Raw genomic sequence first — 23,904 nt, 5'->3', positions numbered from 1 at the left:
TGTTCTTTCTTTCTGATTTCTTTATATACAATATGAGTGTATGCGCAGATGAGTGTATACACACACACACACACACACACACACACACACACACACCCATCCACCCCGCATCCCACACACCAGTTTTAGGAAATACAAACATCAATTTTCCCATGCCAAAAAATAAAAATTCATTCTAGTACTCTGAATTGGTACTTTCTAAAGAATAGGCTAACATCTTTATTGTGTTTCAAATCCTAGAGCAAAGCAACTTGAAGCAGTAACTAATTACTCGTATAGTTGTCTTCACTTTTAAGTGTTCAGTTACTCACAGAAAACTGTAGTAAAATTAAGTGGAAAATTACCAAATAAGAAAGTCATTTGTTTTAAATGGTTTTTATTACAGCATATTATAATTATTGTCTTATTGTCAATTATTTTGGTTAGGCTTCTAGTTTGCCTAATTTATAAATTATATTTTACCATATGTATGCATGTATACAAAGGGAAGTATACTGTACATAGATTTACTATTAGTCAAAATTTGAGTCATCCATGGAAAGTCCTTGGATAGATCTCCCATGGATAACTGTGGGACTGGTGTAGGTAAGAGCCCAACCTTAAATGACTCATCAATTTTACCCCCTCTAAAGTCACGGGGACATTGAGAAATGTAGTAAGGGGACAAGTTAGAAAAAGAAAAGGATTAGCAGGAAGAGATCAGAGGAGGTGAGAGGGAGTGGATATGATCACAATACAATATACAATATACTATAATATACTATATACAATATAGTATAATACATGATGACAATATAATATACTATAATACATATTCATGAAATTGTCAGAGATAAAACACAAAAATTAAGGGTTATAAAACATCGGTTATATATGTGTAATAAAATTTATCAGACAGTGGATATGCAGCTAGCCCACCCTTGATCTTCATTATTCTAGCAACAAATTCTGCTGAAGTTGTTCATATCCTACTGAGTATCCTGGTGAATATGATCTCAGTTCTCATGTTAGAATGTATATAGTGAGAGTTTTTATTTGTAAACAACAACAACAGTTCATGCCTGAGATATTTTTGCCTAACAATATTCAGATTCATTGCAGTGAGGATCTGCCAATTAGGTGTTCTTTGGTTTGTATTGGGGGGGGGATGCTGGGCACAGAACATTAATCTTGTGTATTCTGGACAAGTATTTTACCCTTGAGTTACATTCCACAGCCTTTCGGCCTCAGGTTATTTAAATATTACAGCTATAATTCTTTCTTGCAGCAAGAGGTATGGATTCCTAACACTTTTATCTCTTTTTTGCCCAGCTAGAGGTATACATTTAGAAGGCTGAGCACAGTCTGCCTAGAGGCAATGCTGCTAGCATTTAGCAGGGGCTAAGGGTGCTGCTAAACTAGAAACAGTGCTACTGGCACTTAGCTAGACCAAGAATGCTGTTAAACTAGAGGCAGGGCTACTGTCATCTAGAAGAGGCCAATGATGCTGCTAAACTGGAGGCAGTGTTATAGGCACTTAGTTAGCAGAGGCCAAGGATGCTGCTAAACATCTCCCACTGTGAATTACAGCATATGCCACAAAAATTTTCCAGTCTACATTGCTACTAGCACCAAGGAAGACAAACACCACTGGAAGGGAAGTAAAACAGTGAGTTTCCATTCCTTATGTCCAAATGTCATGAAGCTTAAAGCACACTTGAAGCCATGTGTGTGTAAACTGGTGTCAGCGTTGGAATAAGGCTTGTCTAGTACAATTCACAATGCATTTATTTTAAAAGTCATTGTTTTCTACTGCAAGCATAAATGCAGTCACTAGATATATGAGAACGTCAAAATGAGACATGTGTCTTTCTTCATTCAACTCTCACTCATCGCGGCACATAAAATGAACATGCATTCACTCAATCACACCATTCAACAATCAGTTCATATAATTCAATAACAAGTCATAAAAATTACACTGTGTTAATGGGGTCCAGGTGACCCTTACAACTAAAGAATACAAATTCAAATTGACCACAAATGTCTCTGAAAGACTGACTTAAGTGTCATTTCCCTAAATAGCCATAGAAATAGACACAAATCAGTATGATGAAAGCCAGTCATTGCCAAAAACATTTGGGACCCAAACCAAGCATTCTGTGATCTAAAAAACTTGCTGAGGATGACCTATCTTCAGTAAGCCATGAGATGAAGATTGTTTCTTTTCTGTATTCATAGTGGATGAATCTAAACTCTTTTTCATTTAGTTAGTCCTGCTTAATTGTCTCCATTTACCAAACAGCTGGTTAGTATTAGGCATGTTGTCCATGGCTACTCAACCCTGGTCGTCTTTAGACATAGCTGATTGGACAGAATAATTGGAACCATAACATTGGCTATAGTTGCCCACTGCTCAAACCAGCTGAACTCATCAGTTCAGCCTAAGGATACTAAATCACAGAAAAGTAGACCTACACCAGCTCTCAATGACATTCCATTACAGAAATTCGGTTTACATAATAGAACCCAACCCTGTAAACTGATGTAATTAAAAATCTCTACCCAATCAAACCAGCATGCTCCCTGCAAGATACATTGGTTTTAGTTATTTGGCCCTTTACCTTTGTCTTTGTTCTTCTCCTTCCCTAGGGAATCCAGTTTCTTTCTCAATGATTTCTTTCTCTTTTGTCCATCTGTAAATATTAAAAGAATAAGAAGTAGTAAAAATTAAGTACACCAATGATTTTCATATTAAAAACAAATGATTGCAGTTGACTTCTGTATTGACTCATAGAACTCAATGGTGTAAACAGAGAAATAGCTCTGTGAATACTAGAAAAATCCTCACCTTGTAGCACATGAAACCAGCCTTAAAATGCGCTCTGAAATGTTCTCTCAATCATGGGAAGAGCTAGAAACAGCCCTCATTCGTATGTAATTCAGTTTTGGCATCCAGATGTGTTTGTTTTGCTATTACATAAGGCTTTTCTCATTTTATGTGGTTATATAAGTCACCATTCATCTTGAACAAAATCTCCATGACAGAATCAACTATACACACATATAGCTTTGACATTTATAAGCTACTGTAATGTAACTGGAAAGGGAAATGGATTTGGCAGCTCACAGAATTCAGGCCTTACTATTACGATACCATTTACAACCTGCAGTGCTTTGGTTAAGACTCGGTGGTTTTGCATAAATAGTGAGAATGACATGCTTTTGTCATAGGAATTAAATGAAACAGTGTATATAAAATGCTTAATGTGGAGCCTAGTAGAAATCCATAAATTCAGATCTTCTTTCTTCCTGTGGCTTGCATGTTATTCTACACAATGACTGTCCCATAATTTAAGTATTCATCCACTGGTGGATGTTGGAGTTGTATTGGATGTGTCACTAAAAGTGGAGAATATTCCCTTTTGCATCTAATACTTCTAACAAATGTACTTAGTATTCTGCTTAAATCACCAAATAGTAAACATAACTCTCATATCAGTCGGGAGCTCCAATCAAATTCCTGGGATGTCATCATAAAATATTGGCATTTATCATTGTCAGAACATGCTTTGGGATTATTCAGCTTAATGTGTAGGGGATGTAGAACAGGATGCCACACTGGGTTCAAATAGAAAAAAAATTTTTTCATACCCAAGGGAACTGTTTAAAAAGTGGATTAAGAATTGTTTCGCAGGATATACTAAAACATGTTGTAAAAAGGCAATACCACAAAATAAAATTTACAAAACAAGACTCTGATAGCAGTAAATGACATAGTAAAACCTCTAGATGAAATGAGATTCCTGGGATCCTCTAGGGGCTACAGTTGTTCCCAGCTCCTCCTCTGCCGTGAAGTCTTGGAAGTGCAGGAAAACCCCAATATAGTTAACAGGCACATTTAATACCGCTTCCCTTCCAAAATCCCGCCCAAACCACTTTTTTCCCACAAAATGAAAATAGTAGGATTTTCTGCCTTTGGAGTCATGAGATTTGTAAAATGAGAAAACCGTGTAAATCAATTGTACAGTGGCCAAGAGCCATTAATCTCTTTCATCCCTGGTGTGTTCATATCTTAAAATCTAAGAGTTGATCTAGCTACTAGGGACTGTTGTGACTTGTTATATATATACACAGATGATAAAACTCACTAACTACACAAGATTCTAATCTCTTCTCTAAATAGAATTGATGGTGCTTTTACTTTGTAATGCTTTCTTTATTGCTAGTTCATATCACCAAATGTGTTTGGTCAGTGATGACATTCCCTTCTAAAAAATCCTCTAATTCCTTAATTTATGTATTTGACTGAATAGAATAACTAAACAATACATCTTTAAAGCCTAAGAGATTTTTCTCTGGTGCTAGGGATGGAACCCAGGACCTTGCATATGGCAACCAAATGTTCTATCGCTGAGTTCATCATGAGAAGCCACAAGTTTTTTTTGTCTATTTTAATTTTTTGTATTATTTTGGTTAGTATATAGGCTAATGGAATTTACTATGATGGTTTCTACATATATTTCATTATACTTTGATTTCAAACATTCTCCTCTACCACTGTTCTATCCCCATGCACAAATCCTTCTGGATGGTGGTCTTCCTGTCTCATTATGGGTATACGTGTTCTGCTCTAAAGTATATTCCTCAAGATAAGCCTTATATGGAAAATGGAGAAATTTGACTTTGAATCCAGGCCTCACTACCTATCAGTTCTTTGACTTGGAGAGGTTTGTGCTTTAACTTTTTGATTCTCAGTTCTGGTAACTGTAAGATGACTAGATTTTCTGTGGATTGCATCATAATGCATATTAGATTATATTACAAAACATGAATTTTAGTGACATATCAATGATGACTTGTGCTCGTCTTCACGACTGGTTAAAGGTTAAGATTATTGTGAACTTCCCCTACTTCTCTAACTTTCTATTACTTCGGGCATGTCAAGATATATGTCTGCTCTCACAGGCTCATCTTTCAAATAGGCACTTTATTTTTCCCCTGCCACCTAGGCAGATATGGAGAGTACTAGCTTTGACATTAGAGAGTTCTGTAACACAGGTTTTGAATTTACCACTTCCCATAGATAAGTTCCTTAATCTCTTAAAACCTCAGTTGCCTCACCTATAAAATAGGAGACATATATAGTCTTGATGGTAAGAACTGTTGCCTGGCTTAAATAAGGTTATAGATACCATGTACTTAAAGAACAGCACATGCTCAATAAGTATTGATTATTCATTGATCTATGCACAGAGTAGAGGTGGAAAGATGAGATCACAAATATTCAGATATTCAGAAATGGTAAATAGACAAGAACTTTCTTCCTTACATCTTTTTTTGTTAATTTTCAGTTTCATTTAGTTCATCTCTGAAAACATTAATGATTACTTATTTTCATAATACCTGGTGAAAGGAAGGTGCATGGAAACCAAACCTGAAAGACTCATTCCAAGAAACCTTTCATGGGGACATGTTGCCCAAGTTCCTCTTCTATGTAACTGCTATCTCTAAGATAGCATTCACACCAGAAGTGTAGCCCTGCCACTGATTCTCTCACACTGGAAAAACATTTTTATAGATATGTATAATTGCGAGGCTTTATTTCTCTTAAATCCTGCTGAGACTTGATTGGGTGTTTCCACAAAAGCATGTGTTGGGCCGGGCGGTAGTGGCATATGCCTTTAATCCCAGCACTTGGGAGGCAGAGGCAGGCGGATCTCTGTGAGTTTGAGGCCAGCCTGGTCTACAAGAACTAGTTCCAGGACAGGCTCCAAAACCACAGAGAAACCCTGTCTCAAAAAACTTAATAATAATAATAATAATAATAATAATAATAATAATAATAATAAAGCATGTGTTGGAAACATAGTTCTGATTACAACAGTGTGAGAAAGTGAAGGCTTAATGAAAGGACCTGAAATCATGCATGTACCCTTGTGAATGGATTAATGCCGATTAGAAATGCCTTGAAGCTATTCTTTCTCTTTCTCTCTCTATAATACCTTCTACCACACCATGAAACATGAAGACCCTCACTAGATGTGGCCTTTGATCTTAAACTTACCTCCTTACCAGTTCCGTATAAACTCCCATTGCTTATATATTATTGAACAAGCTAGGACTTACCTTCATCTCCACTTCTCTGCTTGATATGGTGTAAGCACTTTGTCTACTACATGCTCCCTACAATGTTGGTCTGCCTCATCATACGTTGATATTAGATAGGCCTACCATCATTAAAGTCAATCCACAGGTGGAAATCTCTAAAATTGTGTGCCTCTTTAAAATTTTTTTTAGTATTTAAAAAATATTTCTTTTTTTCTCTTTCATATATATTAGTGTTTTCCTTGAATGTATATGTACTGTGTACATGCATGATGAATGCAGAAGGTATCTGATCCTTTGGAACTGTAATTACATATAGTTGTGAGGCATCATGAGAGTGTGGTGCTGTGGGACAATGGTCTTTTATCCTGTCATTTGTATTATTTTTAATAAAGCACTGATTGGCCAGTAGCCAGGCAGGAAGTATAGGTGGGGTGACCAGGCAGGAAGTAGAGGTGGGGCAATGAGAATTCTGGAAAGAGAGAAGTTTCAGTCTACAGTTGTGACCCAGACACAGAGGACACAAGATGTGATTGCCTCACCGAAAAAGGTACCAAACCACTTGGTTAACACAGACAAGAATTATGGGCTAATATATGTTATGAGAGTTAATAAGAAGCCTGAGATACTAGGTCAATCAGTTTATAATTAATGTAGACCTCTGTGTGATTTCGTTGGGACTTAATGACTGTGGGAACCTGGCAGGACAGGAACCTCAGTCAACAGAATGGCCCCCAACATGGGGCGCCAACTGTAAAAATTAGCTTGATTCAGGAAATAACCAGACTGGCAAAAGTATAAAGCAATTATATTTTTATTTATTATAAGGGGAAAACTCATTTAAACAGGAACGAGAAATCCAAGCTCAGCTGTGCCCCCATGGGAATGAGAGAGAGAGAGAGAGAGAGAGAGAGAGAGAGAGAGAGAGAGAGAGAGAGAAAGAGAGAGAGCACCTGGGCTGTGCACCTGTTTTATTCCCTGTCCCAGAAAGCCACACCTTAACTTGGATCCACCTCTTAAAGATAATTGGCTAACAAGGCTTTCACATCAGTGCGGGAACTGAATCTGGGTGCCATGCAGAAATAACAAATGCTCTGAAATGTGGAACAGTCTCTCTGGCCCCCTTTTGGGTATTTGGTAAGAGTGATGAAAACTGACTAACACAAGAGAAGGGGATACATATACATAATGATGAAATGAAAGCAAAGAAAGTATTAGTAGGCACCTGCTGCCAGGACCAAATGTCTCCTTTGGTTCTATCACAGATATAGTCAAGAATATAGATCAGTGGGCACAAAAAAGCCACATACAGTCCGCTACTGTTCACCTGGACACCAATGTACAATGATCTTTAACAGCTGAGAACTGCTGTAAAATCTGGGTTATTTCCCACACAGATCTGGAGTTTTAGCCTCTCAACAAAGGCAGAAAAGCTCTATGGCTAATATTCCTCATACCCACCTAAAGTCAGCATAGGCGCCTGACCCTGAGCTATTACACTCATTTGTAGTATCTGGCAGGCACTGAAATTTTCAAACCCTGAAAAGGTTGAAATTTTCAAAAGCCTGAAAAGGAGGTTCTAACTTGTTTAGTCCTTTAGAACAATTTCTGCTGAGAAAAATTTGGCAGGATGATTTTGGCACTACCTCCCTTGTTTCCCAGCCATAGCTGCATCACTATTTAGTTGAACCAGAAAAAATATACTCTTACAGAAAGTAAACCAAAGGAAGTCATAGGCAATGTGGAGAACTTAGTGGGAAAAGTGAGGAAAAATATAAAAAGAGACTTGTGGGTGGTAAAGTAAGACGTGACCCTTTAGAAAGTACACATAGTCTTTGCCATGGGTTCTCAGTCTGAGCACTAGTGACATATGTAGCAAGGTAATTTTTTATTGTTGTCAACTGTCCTGTGTATTATAGGTTACATTCCCTGCCCTTATTTACTAGCTGCCAGACCATCCACTCATATTCTATTGCAGCTACCAATGATGTTTCTGGGCATGACCACAGGAAACACAATTTCTGTGGTTGAGGACTACTGCTTTCTTAATAATTCTATGTAGGGAGCACAGAAATATACACAGACAATATAAAGGAAACCTTCATGTTCTCCAAAAACAAATGGCACCCAGTCTCTACTTCTGTTTTAAACAGAACCATATCAAAATATTTACAAATTATTATTGCTTTAACTATTGGGTTGAATTTAAGGAAGAAGAGCATTTCCCTTCCATTTATAAAGAAATGAGAATCTGCCTATAGTTAGTGATCTCTGTACCAAATGCTTAAAGACTATAGGTTTTAGGATTAAAACAAGTCCCTGGAGGAAATAGCCTTCTAATTTCCCTTCCTTACTTGTGTAGAAAGATGCGGTGTGAAAGTACGTATGCATTGAGTGGTGGTATGCTACTCAACTCCCAGGAAAGATACCAGAGTGCTTTTTTCAAAACCACATAATGCTATTTACAGAGGCTATGTGGACCGAGAAAAGTTGTTTATTTAAAACAAAGAAAAGATGCCCAACTCAATGGAATGCAGTGCCACGGATGCTAGCAGAAAACTGACACAAATATTAATCAAGCCTATCATCTTGTTGATGGCAATATGTCAAAGTTGTTATACTATATTATTGGGGGAAACAGGCAGAGGCTCAAAATAAAGTGTTGTATCATTTTGTAACTTTTTGATTGTGTCAAAAATTATTCAAAAAATTAAAATGGCCTTTAAAAGTCATTTTCTCAGATACCAACTCTTTTGTGTAAGGTCTTTGAGTAAAGGGTGAAACTTTATTTGTTAAGTGTGAGAAAATGGAGGTCTGGTCTGTTTCTTGAGGTGTTTCACAGAATTGGGAACTCAAATTTGTGGCAAGAAGGGAGATGACTCACAAAGCCATAGTTCCTGACCTGGTTGAAACTATGGAAATAATCTGCTCTTGCCATCTCCCTCATCTGAAGAAAAACATGTGTCCAAGCTGACACAAAACATTCATTGTGGCTTCTATTTTGGTGAAACATACTTGCTAAAAAGGGAGTGGCCAGCTAAGAGTCACAGTCTGTTTTATTTTTATGGTTCCAGTCATGGTTTCATAGGTGGCTGACTAAACATACAAATGTTATCTTTTTCACATGTTCTTTTGAACTCCAATTTCTACAGAAATATTTGTAATCATCTTACATCTATACTGCTAACCAAATTATTGCCTTATATATACATATAAAACACATATATTTATGTATATATGGATTTGTGTAACTACAATTCAAGTGAGTTATATAAAATATGATATTTTCAAATATATTTAACACACGCTGGGTGTGGTCATGCACATGTTTAGTCTCAGAACTTGGGAGGTAGAGGCAGGTAGAGCTTTGTGAGTCTGAGGCCAGCCTGGTCTATGCAGTAAGATCTGTCTCAAAATAATTGTTTAATACTGTTTTATTCTTTACTAACTTGAAAATCCATGGTTTCTTTTCCTCATGGGGTAGACCTTTCAAAACAACGGAGAGGCAAAGACTAAAAGCTGTATTTTATTTATAGTGTGCAACAGCAGTATTGTTAAAGAAGTAATCATGTTATTAGTGGTCCCAGAGAACCATTCATTGTATTCATGCTCAACATCTGCTACTTTCCAATGATAAACGTTATACATGTAAGTTAAATTTTCCTGGTAAGTCCTCGCTGGAAAACAGAGAGGTGCTGATAGGAGCAGAGCAGCCAACATTCCAGGGAAAGCCAGAAAAAAATGAGACAATGGAATGAATTCCAAACTGCCCTTGTACTTTATGTTGCCCTCTCTGTATTTAAAGCCCTTACAAAGAAACAGAAGGAGAGCATCTCTGGCAGCGAAGGGGAATCAGCTGCCCATGAAAGGGAGATTCATGGGACCACTGGCAATGCTGTGGTCCAAGAAATGGCTTAGGGTAACGCCTAGATATTTAGGAAAAGAGCTAACGTAGAGGTGTCTCTTCCATTTTAACATAAAAGTTTTTGTTTTAAATTTTCTCCAGGTTGATCCTAGCACATAATTAGTCTTAATGGCTTGGGAATATTATTTACGGCGTAATACTTATATGTTTACATATCATCTTTTCTCTAGACAGCGGATTCATCACTCATCCTTTTAGTCACCCACCCATTCATCCATCTGTCCACTCAACAGTGATTAGTCACACACTGTTGGAGAGGCTGAATGCTGAGCTTTAAACTTCGATGTTCTTCTGAGGGATTCAAGGGTTTAGTGTCAGAGATAGAGCTGGGAAAAGCTGACTAAAACCAAACAAGGAAATGCTTTCGTGAACATTTAACTAGGTGTTAGGACGGAAGAGTGAAGGATGACCCCAAGTATACCTGCAAAGGCTAGTGTTTACTCCCATCCTCGGGGGAAAAAGTTACTCTTTTCAGGACCCTTTCAATGTTGGTGGTGTTTTCCTCAATAAATCACATGGTGACTAAAGGGCTTAGGAAATCCTTTTTTTTTTTCTGGTTCTCCTACTCTCTGAATGTTTTCATTTTAGTAATATAACCCTTATTTCAGTGGTTCTCAACCTTCCTAATGCTAAACCCTTTAATTCATTTCCTCATGTTGCGGTGACTTCCAACTTTGAAATTATTTTCATTGCTGCTTTATAACGGCAATTTGCTACTATCGTGAATCATAAAATAAATATCTGATTTACAGGATGGTCTTAGACAACCTTTTTGAAAGGGTCATTTGACCCCCCCCCCCCAAATGGTTGTGACCCATAGTTTGAAAACCCCTGTTTTATTGGATAAGCCTTGTATTGGTGAACAAACATGATAATATAACAGATTCCAGAGTGTCGTGTAGCTCCTTCAGTGGGAACCAGAGTTCTGGAGAGTGAAAATAAAAATACTGGAAAAGAAAAACAGCCTACACTAAAAATATGAAAAAAAAACATTTAAGTCCAACATAGCTCCACCATGTATTCAAAATTGTCTGAAAATTGGGCATGTTTGTATGTGCCCAGGTATGGCATCATCAAGAAATTTTATTTCACAAGACATATCTTTCTCTATCATCCTATCTTCAGAATATCAATTATAATTTAAACAGAAGAAGGCATGTTGGAATATGGGCATGGTGTCATTTCTCTTGGCAAAAATTCTACTGAATTAGGCTTTGTTTCTTCATCCTTATAGTACCATGTGGACTCAGATTTCCAGAATCTGTTTTCAAAGTGTCTCTATTTCCCTGGAGGAGGGAGTATTTTATGATATTCTTAAGCAATAGAGATGCCTCTTTTTAGAGTGCAGGCTCCCCCAAGCACTTGTGAAATGTACTGACCTCCATAGTTTACATGCTGAAGTAGTGGTAAAGTTAACAAATCTGTGGTCACAAAATAAGAACGTTCCGTGAGTTTCTTACTGCTGTAATGAGACTGAACTGTTGGAGGTCACCATGCTTTTAGCTCAATTAAATACTAAGAAAAGAAATCCTTTTCTGTTTTGTGTGAACTATTTTGCTAGGACAATTAGTTCTAAAATTTTTCTTTATAATATTCAAGAAGGACAAATAACTCCTGCAGATTCTTGGATCTCAAAGCAAGTGTTTTCCTATTTTACAAAATCGTTAAGAAATTTGAGTTATTAAGCATGTCTCCTCATTTGGTCAAAATGTGAGGTAGGAAAGCTGCTCTTAGGAGTTGAATGTCAGCTTAATAGCCCAGCTATGGTTTTTTCTTAATTAGGCATTCTTTGTAATTACTCCTTGCTTCAACAAGTGGTCGTGATCAAATTATACCCTAGAAGGACCTTTTTCTCACTATCATTTTTTTTTACATTTAAATTCTATGAGTTTAAAAAAAAAAGATTAAAAAAAAAAACCAAAACGTCATATGCACATATCCAAAAGGAGAAGGCTTACTACTGTCTTTTCCAAAGCTGGGAGCTAACCTATTCTTTGCTGCTTCTCAATTTGCATCCTTTATCTCATTACCCTCACAGAGAAAAGGATACTTACTAACTTAGTCTAAGTAGACACTTAGTTTTCAGATAGAGAAGTTTCTAAACATCAAACCAAAAAAGGTTTTATCAAATCATTTCTTTTGGCCCTATTTCTTTCCTGGACTTTAAAAGAAGGGGAGTAGGAAGGAGACCACAAGTTAAAAATATCGCACTCATCTACAAAGACACCTTGAATTGTTAACTCAAGAGAAGAAAATCCAGGGGTAGGGACTGGGGATGCAGCTCAGTTGGTGGCTAGGATTCATGAAGCCCTGGGTTTGATCTCCAGCTAGTAGAAAACCAGAGGTGTTGACACAGGCCTACAATTCTAGTACTTGGGAAGTAAATAGAGGAAGATCAGAAGTTCAAAGTCATCCTTGGTTATATAGGGAGGGAGACAAACCTGGGTTACATGAGACCCTATGTTTTTTTTTTAAAAAAGAAAAAAAAAGAGCCCAAGTTATAGAATTTCACCATTATTTGTGTCAAAGCCAAAGCCTGTAGTTCACAATAATAAAATGGAGTCTGAGAGTTGTGCCTATTTGGAGTGTGATTTTTTTTGACCTATGTAAGAGACTAATTCCTCCTACTTTGCTTTTGTTTTATAATGGACAAGCCAATCAGATATCCATAAGCCATGAACATTAAATCTTGGCAACTCCTAAGAATTTCTGCCTGTTACTCCCATAAAAATAACTCTCTTAGATAGAGTAACTGGAAAGATGACACAATTGTATAAAAATTTAGACCAATTTCTTCCCCATCACCTGGATGCAGAGCTAGATGATATCATTACCAAATCAATGCTTACCTTCTTTCCTCCACTCTCTCTAATTCATCCTTGCCCCATTTTGTTACTTCATGCCTCCTGGGATGATTCTTCACTCCAGCCTCAGCAAAACACTCTATAAATTCAAGCTAATCCCTATGATATAGTCCTGATTGCCAGTACCTAGTAAGGAACCTGAAGGTATTTCAGTTCTTGGGCGTAAGAAGGGAGAGAAGTCTACTAGGGGACAACAGTAGAAAAGCTTCTCCCTTCTTAAAAAACCCCTCCCTGGGAAGTCAGTACCCTTCCTGATCACTTGATGCTCCTATAAGCATAACAATGCCAGAGGTTGCTGCAGCCATTCCAAGATGCTGAAAAAAGTCAGCTAAGCAGCAAGGGGCTCCACTGATAACAGCAAAGATAGAAAGCCACTCAAGACGTGGAAGTAGCTTATCCCTGGACTCTTCATGAAGTTAGATACTACTTTAAACGATTTCTAATTGAGCTTTTATGACTTGTAAATAACGAATCTTAATAGGGGGAGATCTTAATAGTGGGAGTTTTGTGAGTTTCTACTTCTAGGCCCATCAGACATGTCATGCTGGGTCTACTTACACAGATGTTTTGAATTTGTGTGTATTTGACATATGGTAGGTAGAAGGAGGGAGGTCAGATTGCCAATAAATCTAAATCTATAAATAAGCAACCCTTTTCAGATAAATGTTTCTATATTACCAGCCATAAAATCAGATAGTACTAATAAAATTATAATTAATCCATATTGGAGATTATCTTTTTATTAATATCATCTATTCAATACACTATTAATATGTCTATAAATATATGGCGCACTACTTACATATATATGAGTATATGGTAACATTAGTTGTTTAAGAAATTCATAAAACTGGCCTTGGCGAGCTCCCAATAGATCAGGCCCACTGTCTCAGTGGGTGGGTGCACCCCTCGTGGTCTTGACTTCCTTGCTCATCTCCCTCCTTCTACTCCTCATTACTGTGACTGAAAAAGCATGGGATAAAACTGGACTCTCTGAACATGGTGAACAATGAGGGCTGATGAGAAGCCAAGGACAATGGCACAGGGTTTTGATCCTTCTACATGTTCTGGCTTTGTGGGAGTCTAGCCAGTTTGGATGTTCGTTCACCTTCCTAGACACGAACGGAGAGGGGAGGACCTTGGACTTTCCACAGGGCAGGGAACCCTGACTGCTCTTTGGACTGGAGAGGGAGGGGAAGAGGAGTGGGGTGAGGGGGAGAAGGCTGGGAGGAGGGGGAGGGAAATGGGAGGCTGGGAGGAGGCAGAAACTTTTTTTTTCCTTTTCTCAATAAAAAAAAAGTAACAAAAAAATTAAAAAAAAGAAATTCATAAAACATTACTTTTGTATTTAGTTCTACTAAAGAAGTGACTATCTCATTTTGGAAAAAAAATCTATTTACGTGTATAAACACTAAAATCTGAGAATATAAAGTTCTTACCATTCAAAACCACCCAATTACAAAATTAAATTCAAATAATGAAGAAGTTAAACTGAATAGAATAGGATAGTTGAACTACACAGATAGTAGCTATGAATTACTATATCAAGTTAATAGTAACAATTTAAATCAAGGGTTGTCAAGATTTTCCTATTAAGGTCAAAACAGTAAACATATTTTTAACTCTGTGAGCCACCCAGTTCCTGTTGAACCTACTTAACTCCATCATTGTAGCGTTACAATGAAGTCACAGACAGTAAAGGAATGAATGGACATGTCTGGGTTTTAACAATAAAACTTTATTTATACAAACAAGCATTGAGCTGGTGGCTCATGAGCTATAGTTTGCTACTCTTAAAAAACAAGTTTTTAAACTTATTCTTCCAGAGCTTTCTCTTTGTAAACATCTTGTAAATACTAAGTAAAAAAAATTAAATAATCTTGAGACTTTGATCTCAAATGTTTTAAAATGTTTAAATAGTTAAAGAAACAGCAATTAGTTTTAATGGATACTTATTTAATTTTATTTTACCCATGAACTCCACATAAATACGGAAAATCTTGATCATATTTCAAGGATGGAGCATTGTTTGCAATTATCAAATTTACTGTAGGCAGTGATCACAATGTAGAGAACAAGGCAGCCTTAGAATCTTTGAAAAATGCCAGAATATTTTAGAAACTTCAGTGATGAGAACTTTGTTCAAGATGTCAAGACTTTGTCCAATGGTGGGTGATGCTCCAGCACACATATATAGATGTGTGTTATTGTGACCAGTAGAGACAAAGCCTTGATTGGAAAAAGATATTGTTTCAGAACATGAAAGAATATCTGTGAATACTAAAGAACAAAGCATGTGGCTTAAAAAATCAGGCACCTGCTCATTACTGGTACTGAGTCATACAGAAGCACGTACTTGAGAACTATATACGACATGACAAAGGTCTTCAGCTCTTATGAAAAGCATCCAAGAGGAAAGTTACAAAAACACCTTCAAGAAACTACCTGTCATTCTTGGCCTTTAGTGGAGTAGACGGAAGAGTCAGCTTCTTTCTAAATGAGGCTTCTAAAGGCAATTTGATCAGAGTTAATATTTTAATATACTTTATAGATTTGCCTTTTCTCTGTTTAATGACCCGGGGCACTTAGAGGTCAAGGATAGCTTTGGACATGGCTAGCCATATAGAGATATGAAAATAAACCTAAGGTTAGGAACATACCTTAAACAGCTAAGGACAATCTGTGGGAGTAATCCACCCCCTAGAGAGTTTTCTATACTGCTTCACTTCTTTCTTTAGTTTTCTATGCTGTATATAGGTAAAGCCCACAGGGAAAGATATCCTTTAACCTCTCTATCTTAAGATACATACACACATACATGCATACATACACACATACGCGCACATATATGCATACTTCAAATACCAAATATATACAGAACCAACACTTCTGAAAATACCTTTTCATATATATACTGGGCATTACATAACATGTCTGCTAGACCTAAAAGTAGGAAAACACACCTTAGGGTAGAATCTGGATTATCTATTGTTAAAATGCACTTAGATAAAAATTATGGAATTTCAATAAAACGGCTTAAATAAGAACTCTTCATTTACTTTATAAGTAACTTAAAAGCAGGCTAGTTTTATGCTTCGTTTATTTTATGAATTTCCATATTTTCTCGCTTTATCTTCAGTGGGTTACATATCTATCTCTCTTGGGCTATGTACCAAGCTTGTTACTACTAAAGAGAGTGGGAAGACATATAGAAAGTCTCCCAGGTATCACTCCCACTGAGGGCATGGTTCTAGCCCTAGCTTCATTTACCTAGCACTACAGAAATAAACTGTTCCTTTTGGTTTACTAAGTCCCCTAGAATCACAGCAAAGAACAATTAAAAGTTATTCATATTGATATTTTTCTTATTTTCCTCCTGATTCCCTGTTCTCCCTTCTATTTGTTTTCTACAAATGTGTGATGGTCAAACTGTAGGGCATAAATCTACATTGATCCAGGAAAATGTACATTAGGAAGAGACACACAATTAAAGAGAAGTGGATATTAAAGTACTCTATAAGAAGTTAGTATTTAAACTTATCTGTGATAGAGAGAGCACTGTTTGGTTCACGTGTTTCCCAGGATGAGATATAAAGTGTATTTATTACTCAATGTAGATTTTAGACAAATGTTAAAACTTTCTGTTCCAAGAGCATAAACTTAAATCTTTGGTTCATCATCATCATAATAGACTGTTATCTAAATGGGTTTCTTCTTTTATATTAAATAGTATTATAAACCATTTCAACAGTGAGATAAGTAGGCACCAGGAAACTTTGAGACTGTTGTTTTTTTTCAATAAAGTAGAAGCTTCATGGTTGATGATTACTCTGGTGGTTTTAGGTGTGATAGAACAGTGTAGAAATCCTGAATTAAAGAAAGCAAACATAGGCTCATGACTATAATTAAGATGAGATATAGGGTTGAGGGCAGATGCATGACAAAGTGATAGAGCAATGTTGACAATGATAATTATGCTGATGGAGATAGATAGCTTTTATGGAGAATGTATGAGATGCCAGGAGATGCTTTCAACTCATTATGGTTGTTACTACATTTAAACCTCACATTAACCCATGAGACTATCAATTAAAGTTGGAAAATGAGTACAGGGTGAAGCTACAGGAAATCATTAAGGTAACTTCAAACCCATTCCTGAAGATATTAGGGAAGAAGAAAGAAGGGTGATGGATTTTGTTTTTGCAAGGGTAGGGAAGAGTAAAGGGATAAGCTTAACTTTAAAGAAGAGAATGCACACGTTCACTCACTTCTCACAGACTTACACGTGTACTGTGCCCTGTATCTGGTGTTCTAGATTCAAAGGGATATGATATATAGTTCAGTCCCATGAGAAGTAATGAGCTTCTGTGGGAGGACCACAGAAAGGATGGTGGACACAAAGAAGGCACCATTAGTTCCAAAACTCCTTGCAGCAGAAACCCTCTTTGAGGACTTCCAAGCCTAGAAGTCATACAAATTTGGTAGTGCTGATTCCTTTGGAATTATTTTTTTTCTTTTTTTGCAGATTTTGGATTCTGGTCCATGATACAGTTTGGGTTTTATGCACACCAGAAATTTCTACAGGGAGATTGAACACATACACCTGGATGTTTCCAGCAAAGATAGCATAACACAGAGCAGGAGACCTTTGCTATCCAGATAACTACATGACAAGCTAAGCCATTGGTTCTCAACGTTCCTAAGGCTGTGACTCTTTAATATGTTTCCTCATGCTCCAGTGACTTCCAGCCATAAAATTATTTTTGCTGCTATTTCTTGACTGTAATTTGCCACTGCTATGAACTGTAGTATAAATGTCTGTGTTCTCTGATGTTCTTAAGTAACTCCTGTGAAACGATTGTTAGACTCCTAAAGGGGGCACAACCCATAACTTGAGAACTACTGAAAGAACTTTGCTTCTCTTATATAACCATGATACTCTAACTTTCTAAATCAACATGTAAGTCACAAACTGAAAGCAGCCACGGTATTCTTGGCATACCAAGAACACACATTTTTGTTGTTTCATTGAGTTGCATATTGGGTTTTGTAAAGGATAATGACAAAGATATGCTTCATAAGGTGGCCAGATAATTGAGCCATTTTGAGGTGTTACGGTGCTTTTTAAAAAAATTTGGAACACTCTTTATTAGACTATTGTCTTCAGATTCTTAAACCATTAACTATTTAATACCATTTTTAAAATTCATAAGCAAAATCTTTCTCAATTCTTATACCACATAGTAACTGAAACAAGAATGAAAGGAAATAAAAATTACAAATTAAGCAAATTAATTTAAGAAAATGAATATGCAATTTATTTCTTATGAAAGGATTTCTCTTTAAAGACTTAAATACAATGAGGTTAAGCCACCCCACCTACGGTAATATCCTATACTGATTGTGGAAAAAAAAAATCACCTAGTTCCTTTCATTTTACCTTCAACTAAGCATCAACATTTTTTTCCTATAAAGGCTCAAATAGCCATTATTACTGCACATAAGATATGGTTTTGTTTGATAATAGTATAGATTACTTGTACAAAATAAGGGGTTTCATTTTGCTATTTCTATACAAGAACATTATATACTTCAATCATATTTATCAACTCTGCTATTTTAGTTTTATTTTATTGGGCTTTTCTTAAAGCTTGGTTTTATTTTTTAATTAATTTTTTATTTTCATCCTGGTCATAGTTTTCCCTCCATCCTCTCCTCCCAGTTCCTCCTTACCACCTCCCGTCTACTCCCCCATCCACTCCTCCTCCTCCATTTCAATTCAGAAAAGGGCAGGCCTCCCAAAGATATCAGCAAAACATGGCATATCAAGTTTCAGTAAGACTAAGCACCTCCCCTTGTATTAAGGCTGGACAAGGCAAACTAATACAAGGAATAGATTTCCAAAAGTCAGCAAAAGATTCAAAGGCAGCTCCTGCTTCCGCGGTTAGGAGTCCCACAAGAAGACCAAGCAACACAAATGTCACAAATACAAGTGTATTGTCAGAATCTGACAATTGTGTGTGTGTACCCACAGAGGCTAGAGCAGTGGTCAGATCCCCCAGAGTTGGAGTTATAGGCAGTTGTGAGCTACCTGACATAGGTGCTGGAATCTGAACTCAGGTAGTCTGAAAAAGCAGTAAGCATTCTAAGCCACTGAGCCACCTTTCTAGTTTTTATTATAACCTCTCAGCTGTGATGTGAAGTAAAAGCAGTCATGCATGCTATGCAAATGAATGAACATGTCTATTTTCCAATATAACTTAGTTTACAAACCTGAGCTATGACTTAGGTTGGACCCACTCTAGTTCACTTGCCAACTCCTGCTTTGACCACTGCTACTAAGAAGCTATCAAATATTCATTAAATGTAACATACTACATGGTATTTAAAATCTTTCCATATATGCTTCCTGATTCTAATAGTGAAATCTGTGTTATTTATAGACTCGTTAGTCTGATTAAAGAGACCCCACAAATGTAGTGATCTGAACAGTCAGAAATCATGCCTGGTTGCTTCTATAGTGGCAATCCCTCTATGTCTGATAGAGAAAAACCTGATAAATATTATTACTGCTGGAAACTCTCTGATGAAAGCCACTAAAGATTTCTTTATGTTCTCTAGGCTTTTTTTAAAGCTGCAGCATCTTAAATATTATATTTAGAAGCTGCAATATCCTTTTTATAAAGGTTATGAAAATGTGCGTTGGTTATTTAGTATTTTTAATCTCTACCAGGTCAGTAAATATAAGGAAGGGACAGGCCACAGGATGCAAGAAGCCTGCATCTGTGTAGCTGCGTGGAGCAGAATCAACTTTTCTTGTTTCTTTGACAAATCTCCCTTGAATGATGCTTGAGCAAAAAAAGACATTTTTTGGAAGGCATCATCAAGCTGTTAGCCTCGCTTAGCTAATTCATTGAGTATATTAGATACAACCAATGTTGTCAGAAGAATTGATGTGCCCTTTCAAATTGGAATGTCAAATTGGAATTCAATATTTTACACCCCTATCAACAGTGTATGAAAAACATCCATTTACCTATGAAATACAGTATCCAACTTTTTGGATCTGTGACAGTTTGAGAAAAAAATCTTACTGTTGAGCTTGTATGTCTCCAATAAATATAATGGTGCCTTTTCATTCTTTTATATTTATTGCACTTTTCTGTGAGCTGCGTGTAATTTATTTGCATTTTATCTAGATTTTTTCTTCTTTTTAAGTTATCAGTTAACATCTAATTCAGCAAATGTGTGATGAAAACTGTATGTATTTATTTGGCACACAAATGATTCTATTTTTAAGAGTAGAATGCACGTGCAAGTCTGCATGCACATGTGTATGCTTGTATGTGGAGATTAGAGGTCAGCCTTGAGCATCTTTCTCAACCACTCTCATCCTTATTTTACTTTTTAAATACAAGGTCTCTTTCTGAAAATGGAGTTCATATTTGCCTAGATTGACTGGCTAGAAAACTCCTAGAGTCTTCTTGTTCATGCCTCCTTGACATTATGCCTGACTTTTATATGGGTAGTAGGAGTCAAATCCAGGTTTTCATGCTTTTGAGGCAAACGCTTTACCTACTGAACCATCTCCCCAGCCCTCTGATTTTTATGTTATGGGTTTTATTTCTCTCTGTGTTTTCTGAGTGGTCCCTTTATAATATAACAATATTCCCTAATGTTTTCTTATCCATTTATACTTTCAATTTTTATATTCAAATCTTTCTTTTACATCAACTCATTCTGGTCACAATCCAACTTTATTTCTTCAGTGATTGTCTCATTGCCTCAAAATAACACCATTCTATAAGTTCCCCCTAATAATAAAAATAATACATGCTTGTCATATAATAGAATCTCATACATGTTTTGATTCATTTTAACTGTTATCTCGTACTTACTTACCACTTTTTGTGCATCAGTTGTAGTATGTTTTTAACTGCTTGAATTTCATGGCAAACGTTAACAAATGAACAAGGATAATCTGTTAGGTTGATTAGATCTCCCTGACTGTATTTATACAATTAGAGACTTCAATTATCTTCAGACCAATTTTGTGAAAGTTCCAAAATTAACATTGGTGCTACTATTTGAAATCACATTCTATTTATAGATTATTCATGGAATAGTTGGCATGTTTATATTATTGATTATTTATTTCAACAAAAAATGTTTGCTATTTCCCTATTTTGATTCAGGAGCTTGCTAGGTAGCCCAAGCTGGCCTTGAACTCACAATCTTCCTACCTCAGACATCTGAATATTGGTATTACTGACCACAGCAAACACCCTAACTTCCATTCATATTCACTTAAACCCCATATTCTCTTATTTTAATGATTCCCTTGGATAATATTTTGGTTTTCTAACACTGCTGTAACAAATGACCCCAAACTTAGAAATAAACAACTCCAATTTATTGCTTTGCAATGCTGGAGTTAAAAATCTGAAATGGATCTCTGTGAGCTAAAATCAAGGTGTCGGAAGGACTGAGTCCTTTGGGGCATTTGAGGAGAGTATCTATTCCAATGACTTTTTCATCTCCCAGGGCTACATATGTCCCTTTAATTACCCCTCCTTTGTTTCATCTTCAAAGCCAATAGCATTTCACTTCTCTGACCTTTCTTCCCCAATCCTTTCCTTCCTAACTACGACTGGGAAAGTTTTTCACTTACAATTTTTTTTGTGTGATTAGTCTGGGCCCTTTCAGACAAGGTCAGAGAATTACCTTATCTCAAGGATGTTACTGTACCACATTTGCAAGATTCTTCCTGTCCTGTGGGATACTATGTTAATCATAGGTTTAAGATGCAGACATCTTTTGAGTGTCATCGTACTGCAGATTATGCACACATTTTAAATTAGTTATGGATCTTTCTCCTTTCATTAAACTCCATTCTAAAATTAATTGAAGGAGACTTTGATTAACTAGGGCTAAGGGATTTAAATAAAAAATGAAGTATATTTATTTTAACAATGCTTAAATGTCAGGAAGTTTGTTTCACATTCGAAATTTCCAGCTACTAATTGCATATGGATCTTCAACTTCTCTGAAATCCAGCATTATTGCTGGTCCATTAGAGAACCCATTTCTTCCATTTTTCTTTCTCTCTCTGAGACTTCTAAGACCTCCTCTCCATCTTTACTCATAGATAAAACTGCATCTGACTTCATTGGAAGAGCAGAAGCAAGATGAACTGAAATTCCACATGGTCCTCTCCCTTCTTCTAACTCACCTGAATATTTGCCCATATAACCAATGTCTAGTCATTATGGCTCTAGCCCAAGGTAAAATTCTCCACTGTCATTCATTGTAGGGGATTATCTCAGTGTCTCAGTGACTTCCCAACCCCCATGAACCTCAATTTCTTCCTTCTTTCTGATGAATTCTGAAGTTATAGAGTATGCCAGAGTATCTTTATCTGAGACCAGGAAGCTGTAGTCTCTACAAATCATCCCACACAATCACCCCCAAAAGTGACAGGAAACGGAAATGTGAGTTTGAATGGGTTTTTATGCCCAATGAGTCTCCTGTCTTATCAGGAAAGGTATTATTTCTTTCGGTTCCAGACACTGGATGCTGTGTTTGTTTTCCTTGGGGAATTTATTCACATAGTGAATCTGACACTGTTTAGAACTTCTGTTTGGGGGTTTGCCTAGGGATTAAGAGGCCACATTCATCCTATAGATGTCATCGTTGCATAGGTTAACCTACTGGTAAGTGTCAGAGCCCTTGGGATCCAATCACATTCCTAAAACCATACCTCAGCAATAGGGATAAAGCCTTCAACACATGAACGTCTGGGGAACTTTAAGATAAACTATGACACACATGTATTCATGGACTTATTATCTAATGGATAAATATTCACAACATGTCTATCTTTCAGAAACTTGCTGTCCTCATTCTGCTTTTGCTTTTATTTCAAACACATTAGTCAAAACTCCTTATGAGAAAGCTTACTATAATCTGCATAATGAATTATGGATTCCATTCTGTATTTTTTTTGCTACATGCAAATATAAAAACTGCCTTTACAGATTATGACAACCATTCAGAGAGAGACTTCTATGAACTACAAGAATCCAGGTGTCCCATTCTCAGCTTTAATGGGAACCAGGCCCTATGTCAAAACACTAGCAAGCAGGTGTGCCTGTGCTCAAGTGTCATAGCAGCAAAGTAGTGCCCAGGCACACCAGGAAAGACTGGCTGCAAAAGGAGTTCACATCCCTGCTATCCCTGATTCTCTGTTTGCATGATCTCAAACCTGCAAGCTTAAAAGATCTGAGGCACTCTTCTCAGATGCTCATTTTGAAATCAAACTGAGATAGGCCCAGTTTTTCCTCCAGACCTTTTCGTTGATCCCTCTGTAAGCTTTCTCCTTGGTTAATGTCAAGCCACGAAGACTTTTGAGATCTTCTCACTTAACTGTTTTTTGTTTGCTTGTTTGTGTGTTTGTTTGTTTTAACTAGCTGGCATGTTCACCGTCCCGCGTGGACATGTCTTTCCAAACAGACAGGGATATAAGCCTCCCACCAAGAAGCTGTACTTTCCATTCTGTGTTAATGCCAGGCGTGAGAGGAATCTGCAGCCTGTGGCTTTGGCAAAGCAGGTGGCTGACTTCAGAGCCCCCACAGAAAGGCAGAACGTGTGAACAGGGCCTTACCTTTGGGGATGGTGATCTGACAGCCCAGGTCACTGTCCTGTTGCAGCTGAGAATAAGCCACTTCCTGCAGCCGTGCCCGCTCCAGCTCCGAGAGGCTCTGGATGGGGACTGACCTCAGGCGCACGCTGCGGCCAGACATGCTGTTCCAGGTGAAGTCACCCTGCAGACCGAGGGAAAACATGAAGCGTTACACAGTTCCCTCATTTGTCACAGACTTCCTTCTCTCTTAGACAGTGACAAAGGCAAACACATTTCACATTTGTGTTCTACAGCTGGTTCTCTTGTCCCCAAACCAAGTTCTGTCTTAGCTTAGCATGAATTTTCTTAGTTGGTTGCAAAAATCCAATTCGCTAAAATGACTCCTG

The 23,904-nt window shown here is 37.0% G+C and overlaps 1 protein-coding gene across 1 annotated transcript in view; it reads right to left on the bottom strand.

Annotated features, from left to right (window-relative positions):
• Positions 1 to 23,696, bottom strand: part of LOC121445588 (rho GTPase-activating protein 6) — an 87,324-nt gene extending 63,628 nt beyond the window's left edge. Inside the window, exons 1-2 of the mRNA XM_041647729.1 lie at positions 23,540 to 23,696; positions 2,604 to 2,675 (exon numbers count right to left, since the gene is read on the bottom strand). Of these exons, the coding sequence (XP_041503663.1) occupies positions 2,604 to 2,675; positions 23,540 to 23,678 (211 nt within the window). The 5' untranslated portion in view covers positions 23,679 to 23,696. The remainder of the gene's footprint in view (positions 1 to 2,603; positions 2,676 to 23,539) is intronic.
• Positions 23,697 to 23,904: the final 208 nt, after the last annotated feature.

Source organism: Microtus oregoni, unplaced genomic scaffold (genome assembly GCF_018167655.1).
Source record: "Microtus oregoni isolate MIOR12 unplaced genomic scaffold, Mior012 000216F_ref0000361, whole genome shotgun sequence".
NCBI classification, from domain to species: Eukaryota; Metazoa; Chordata; class Mammalia; order Rodentia; family Cricetidae; genus Microtus; species Microtus oregoni.
Note: the sequence above shows the minus strand (reverse complement) of the source record. Positions and strands in the feature narration are given on the sequence as shown.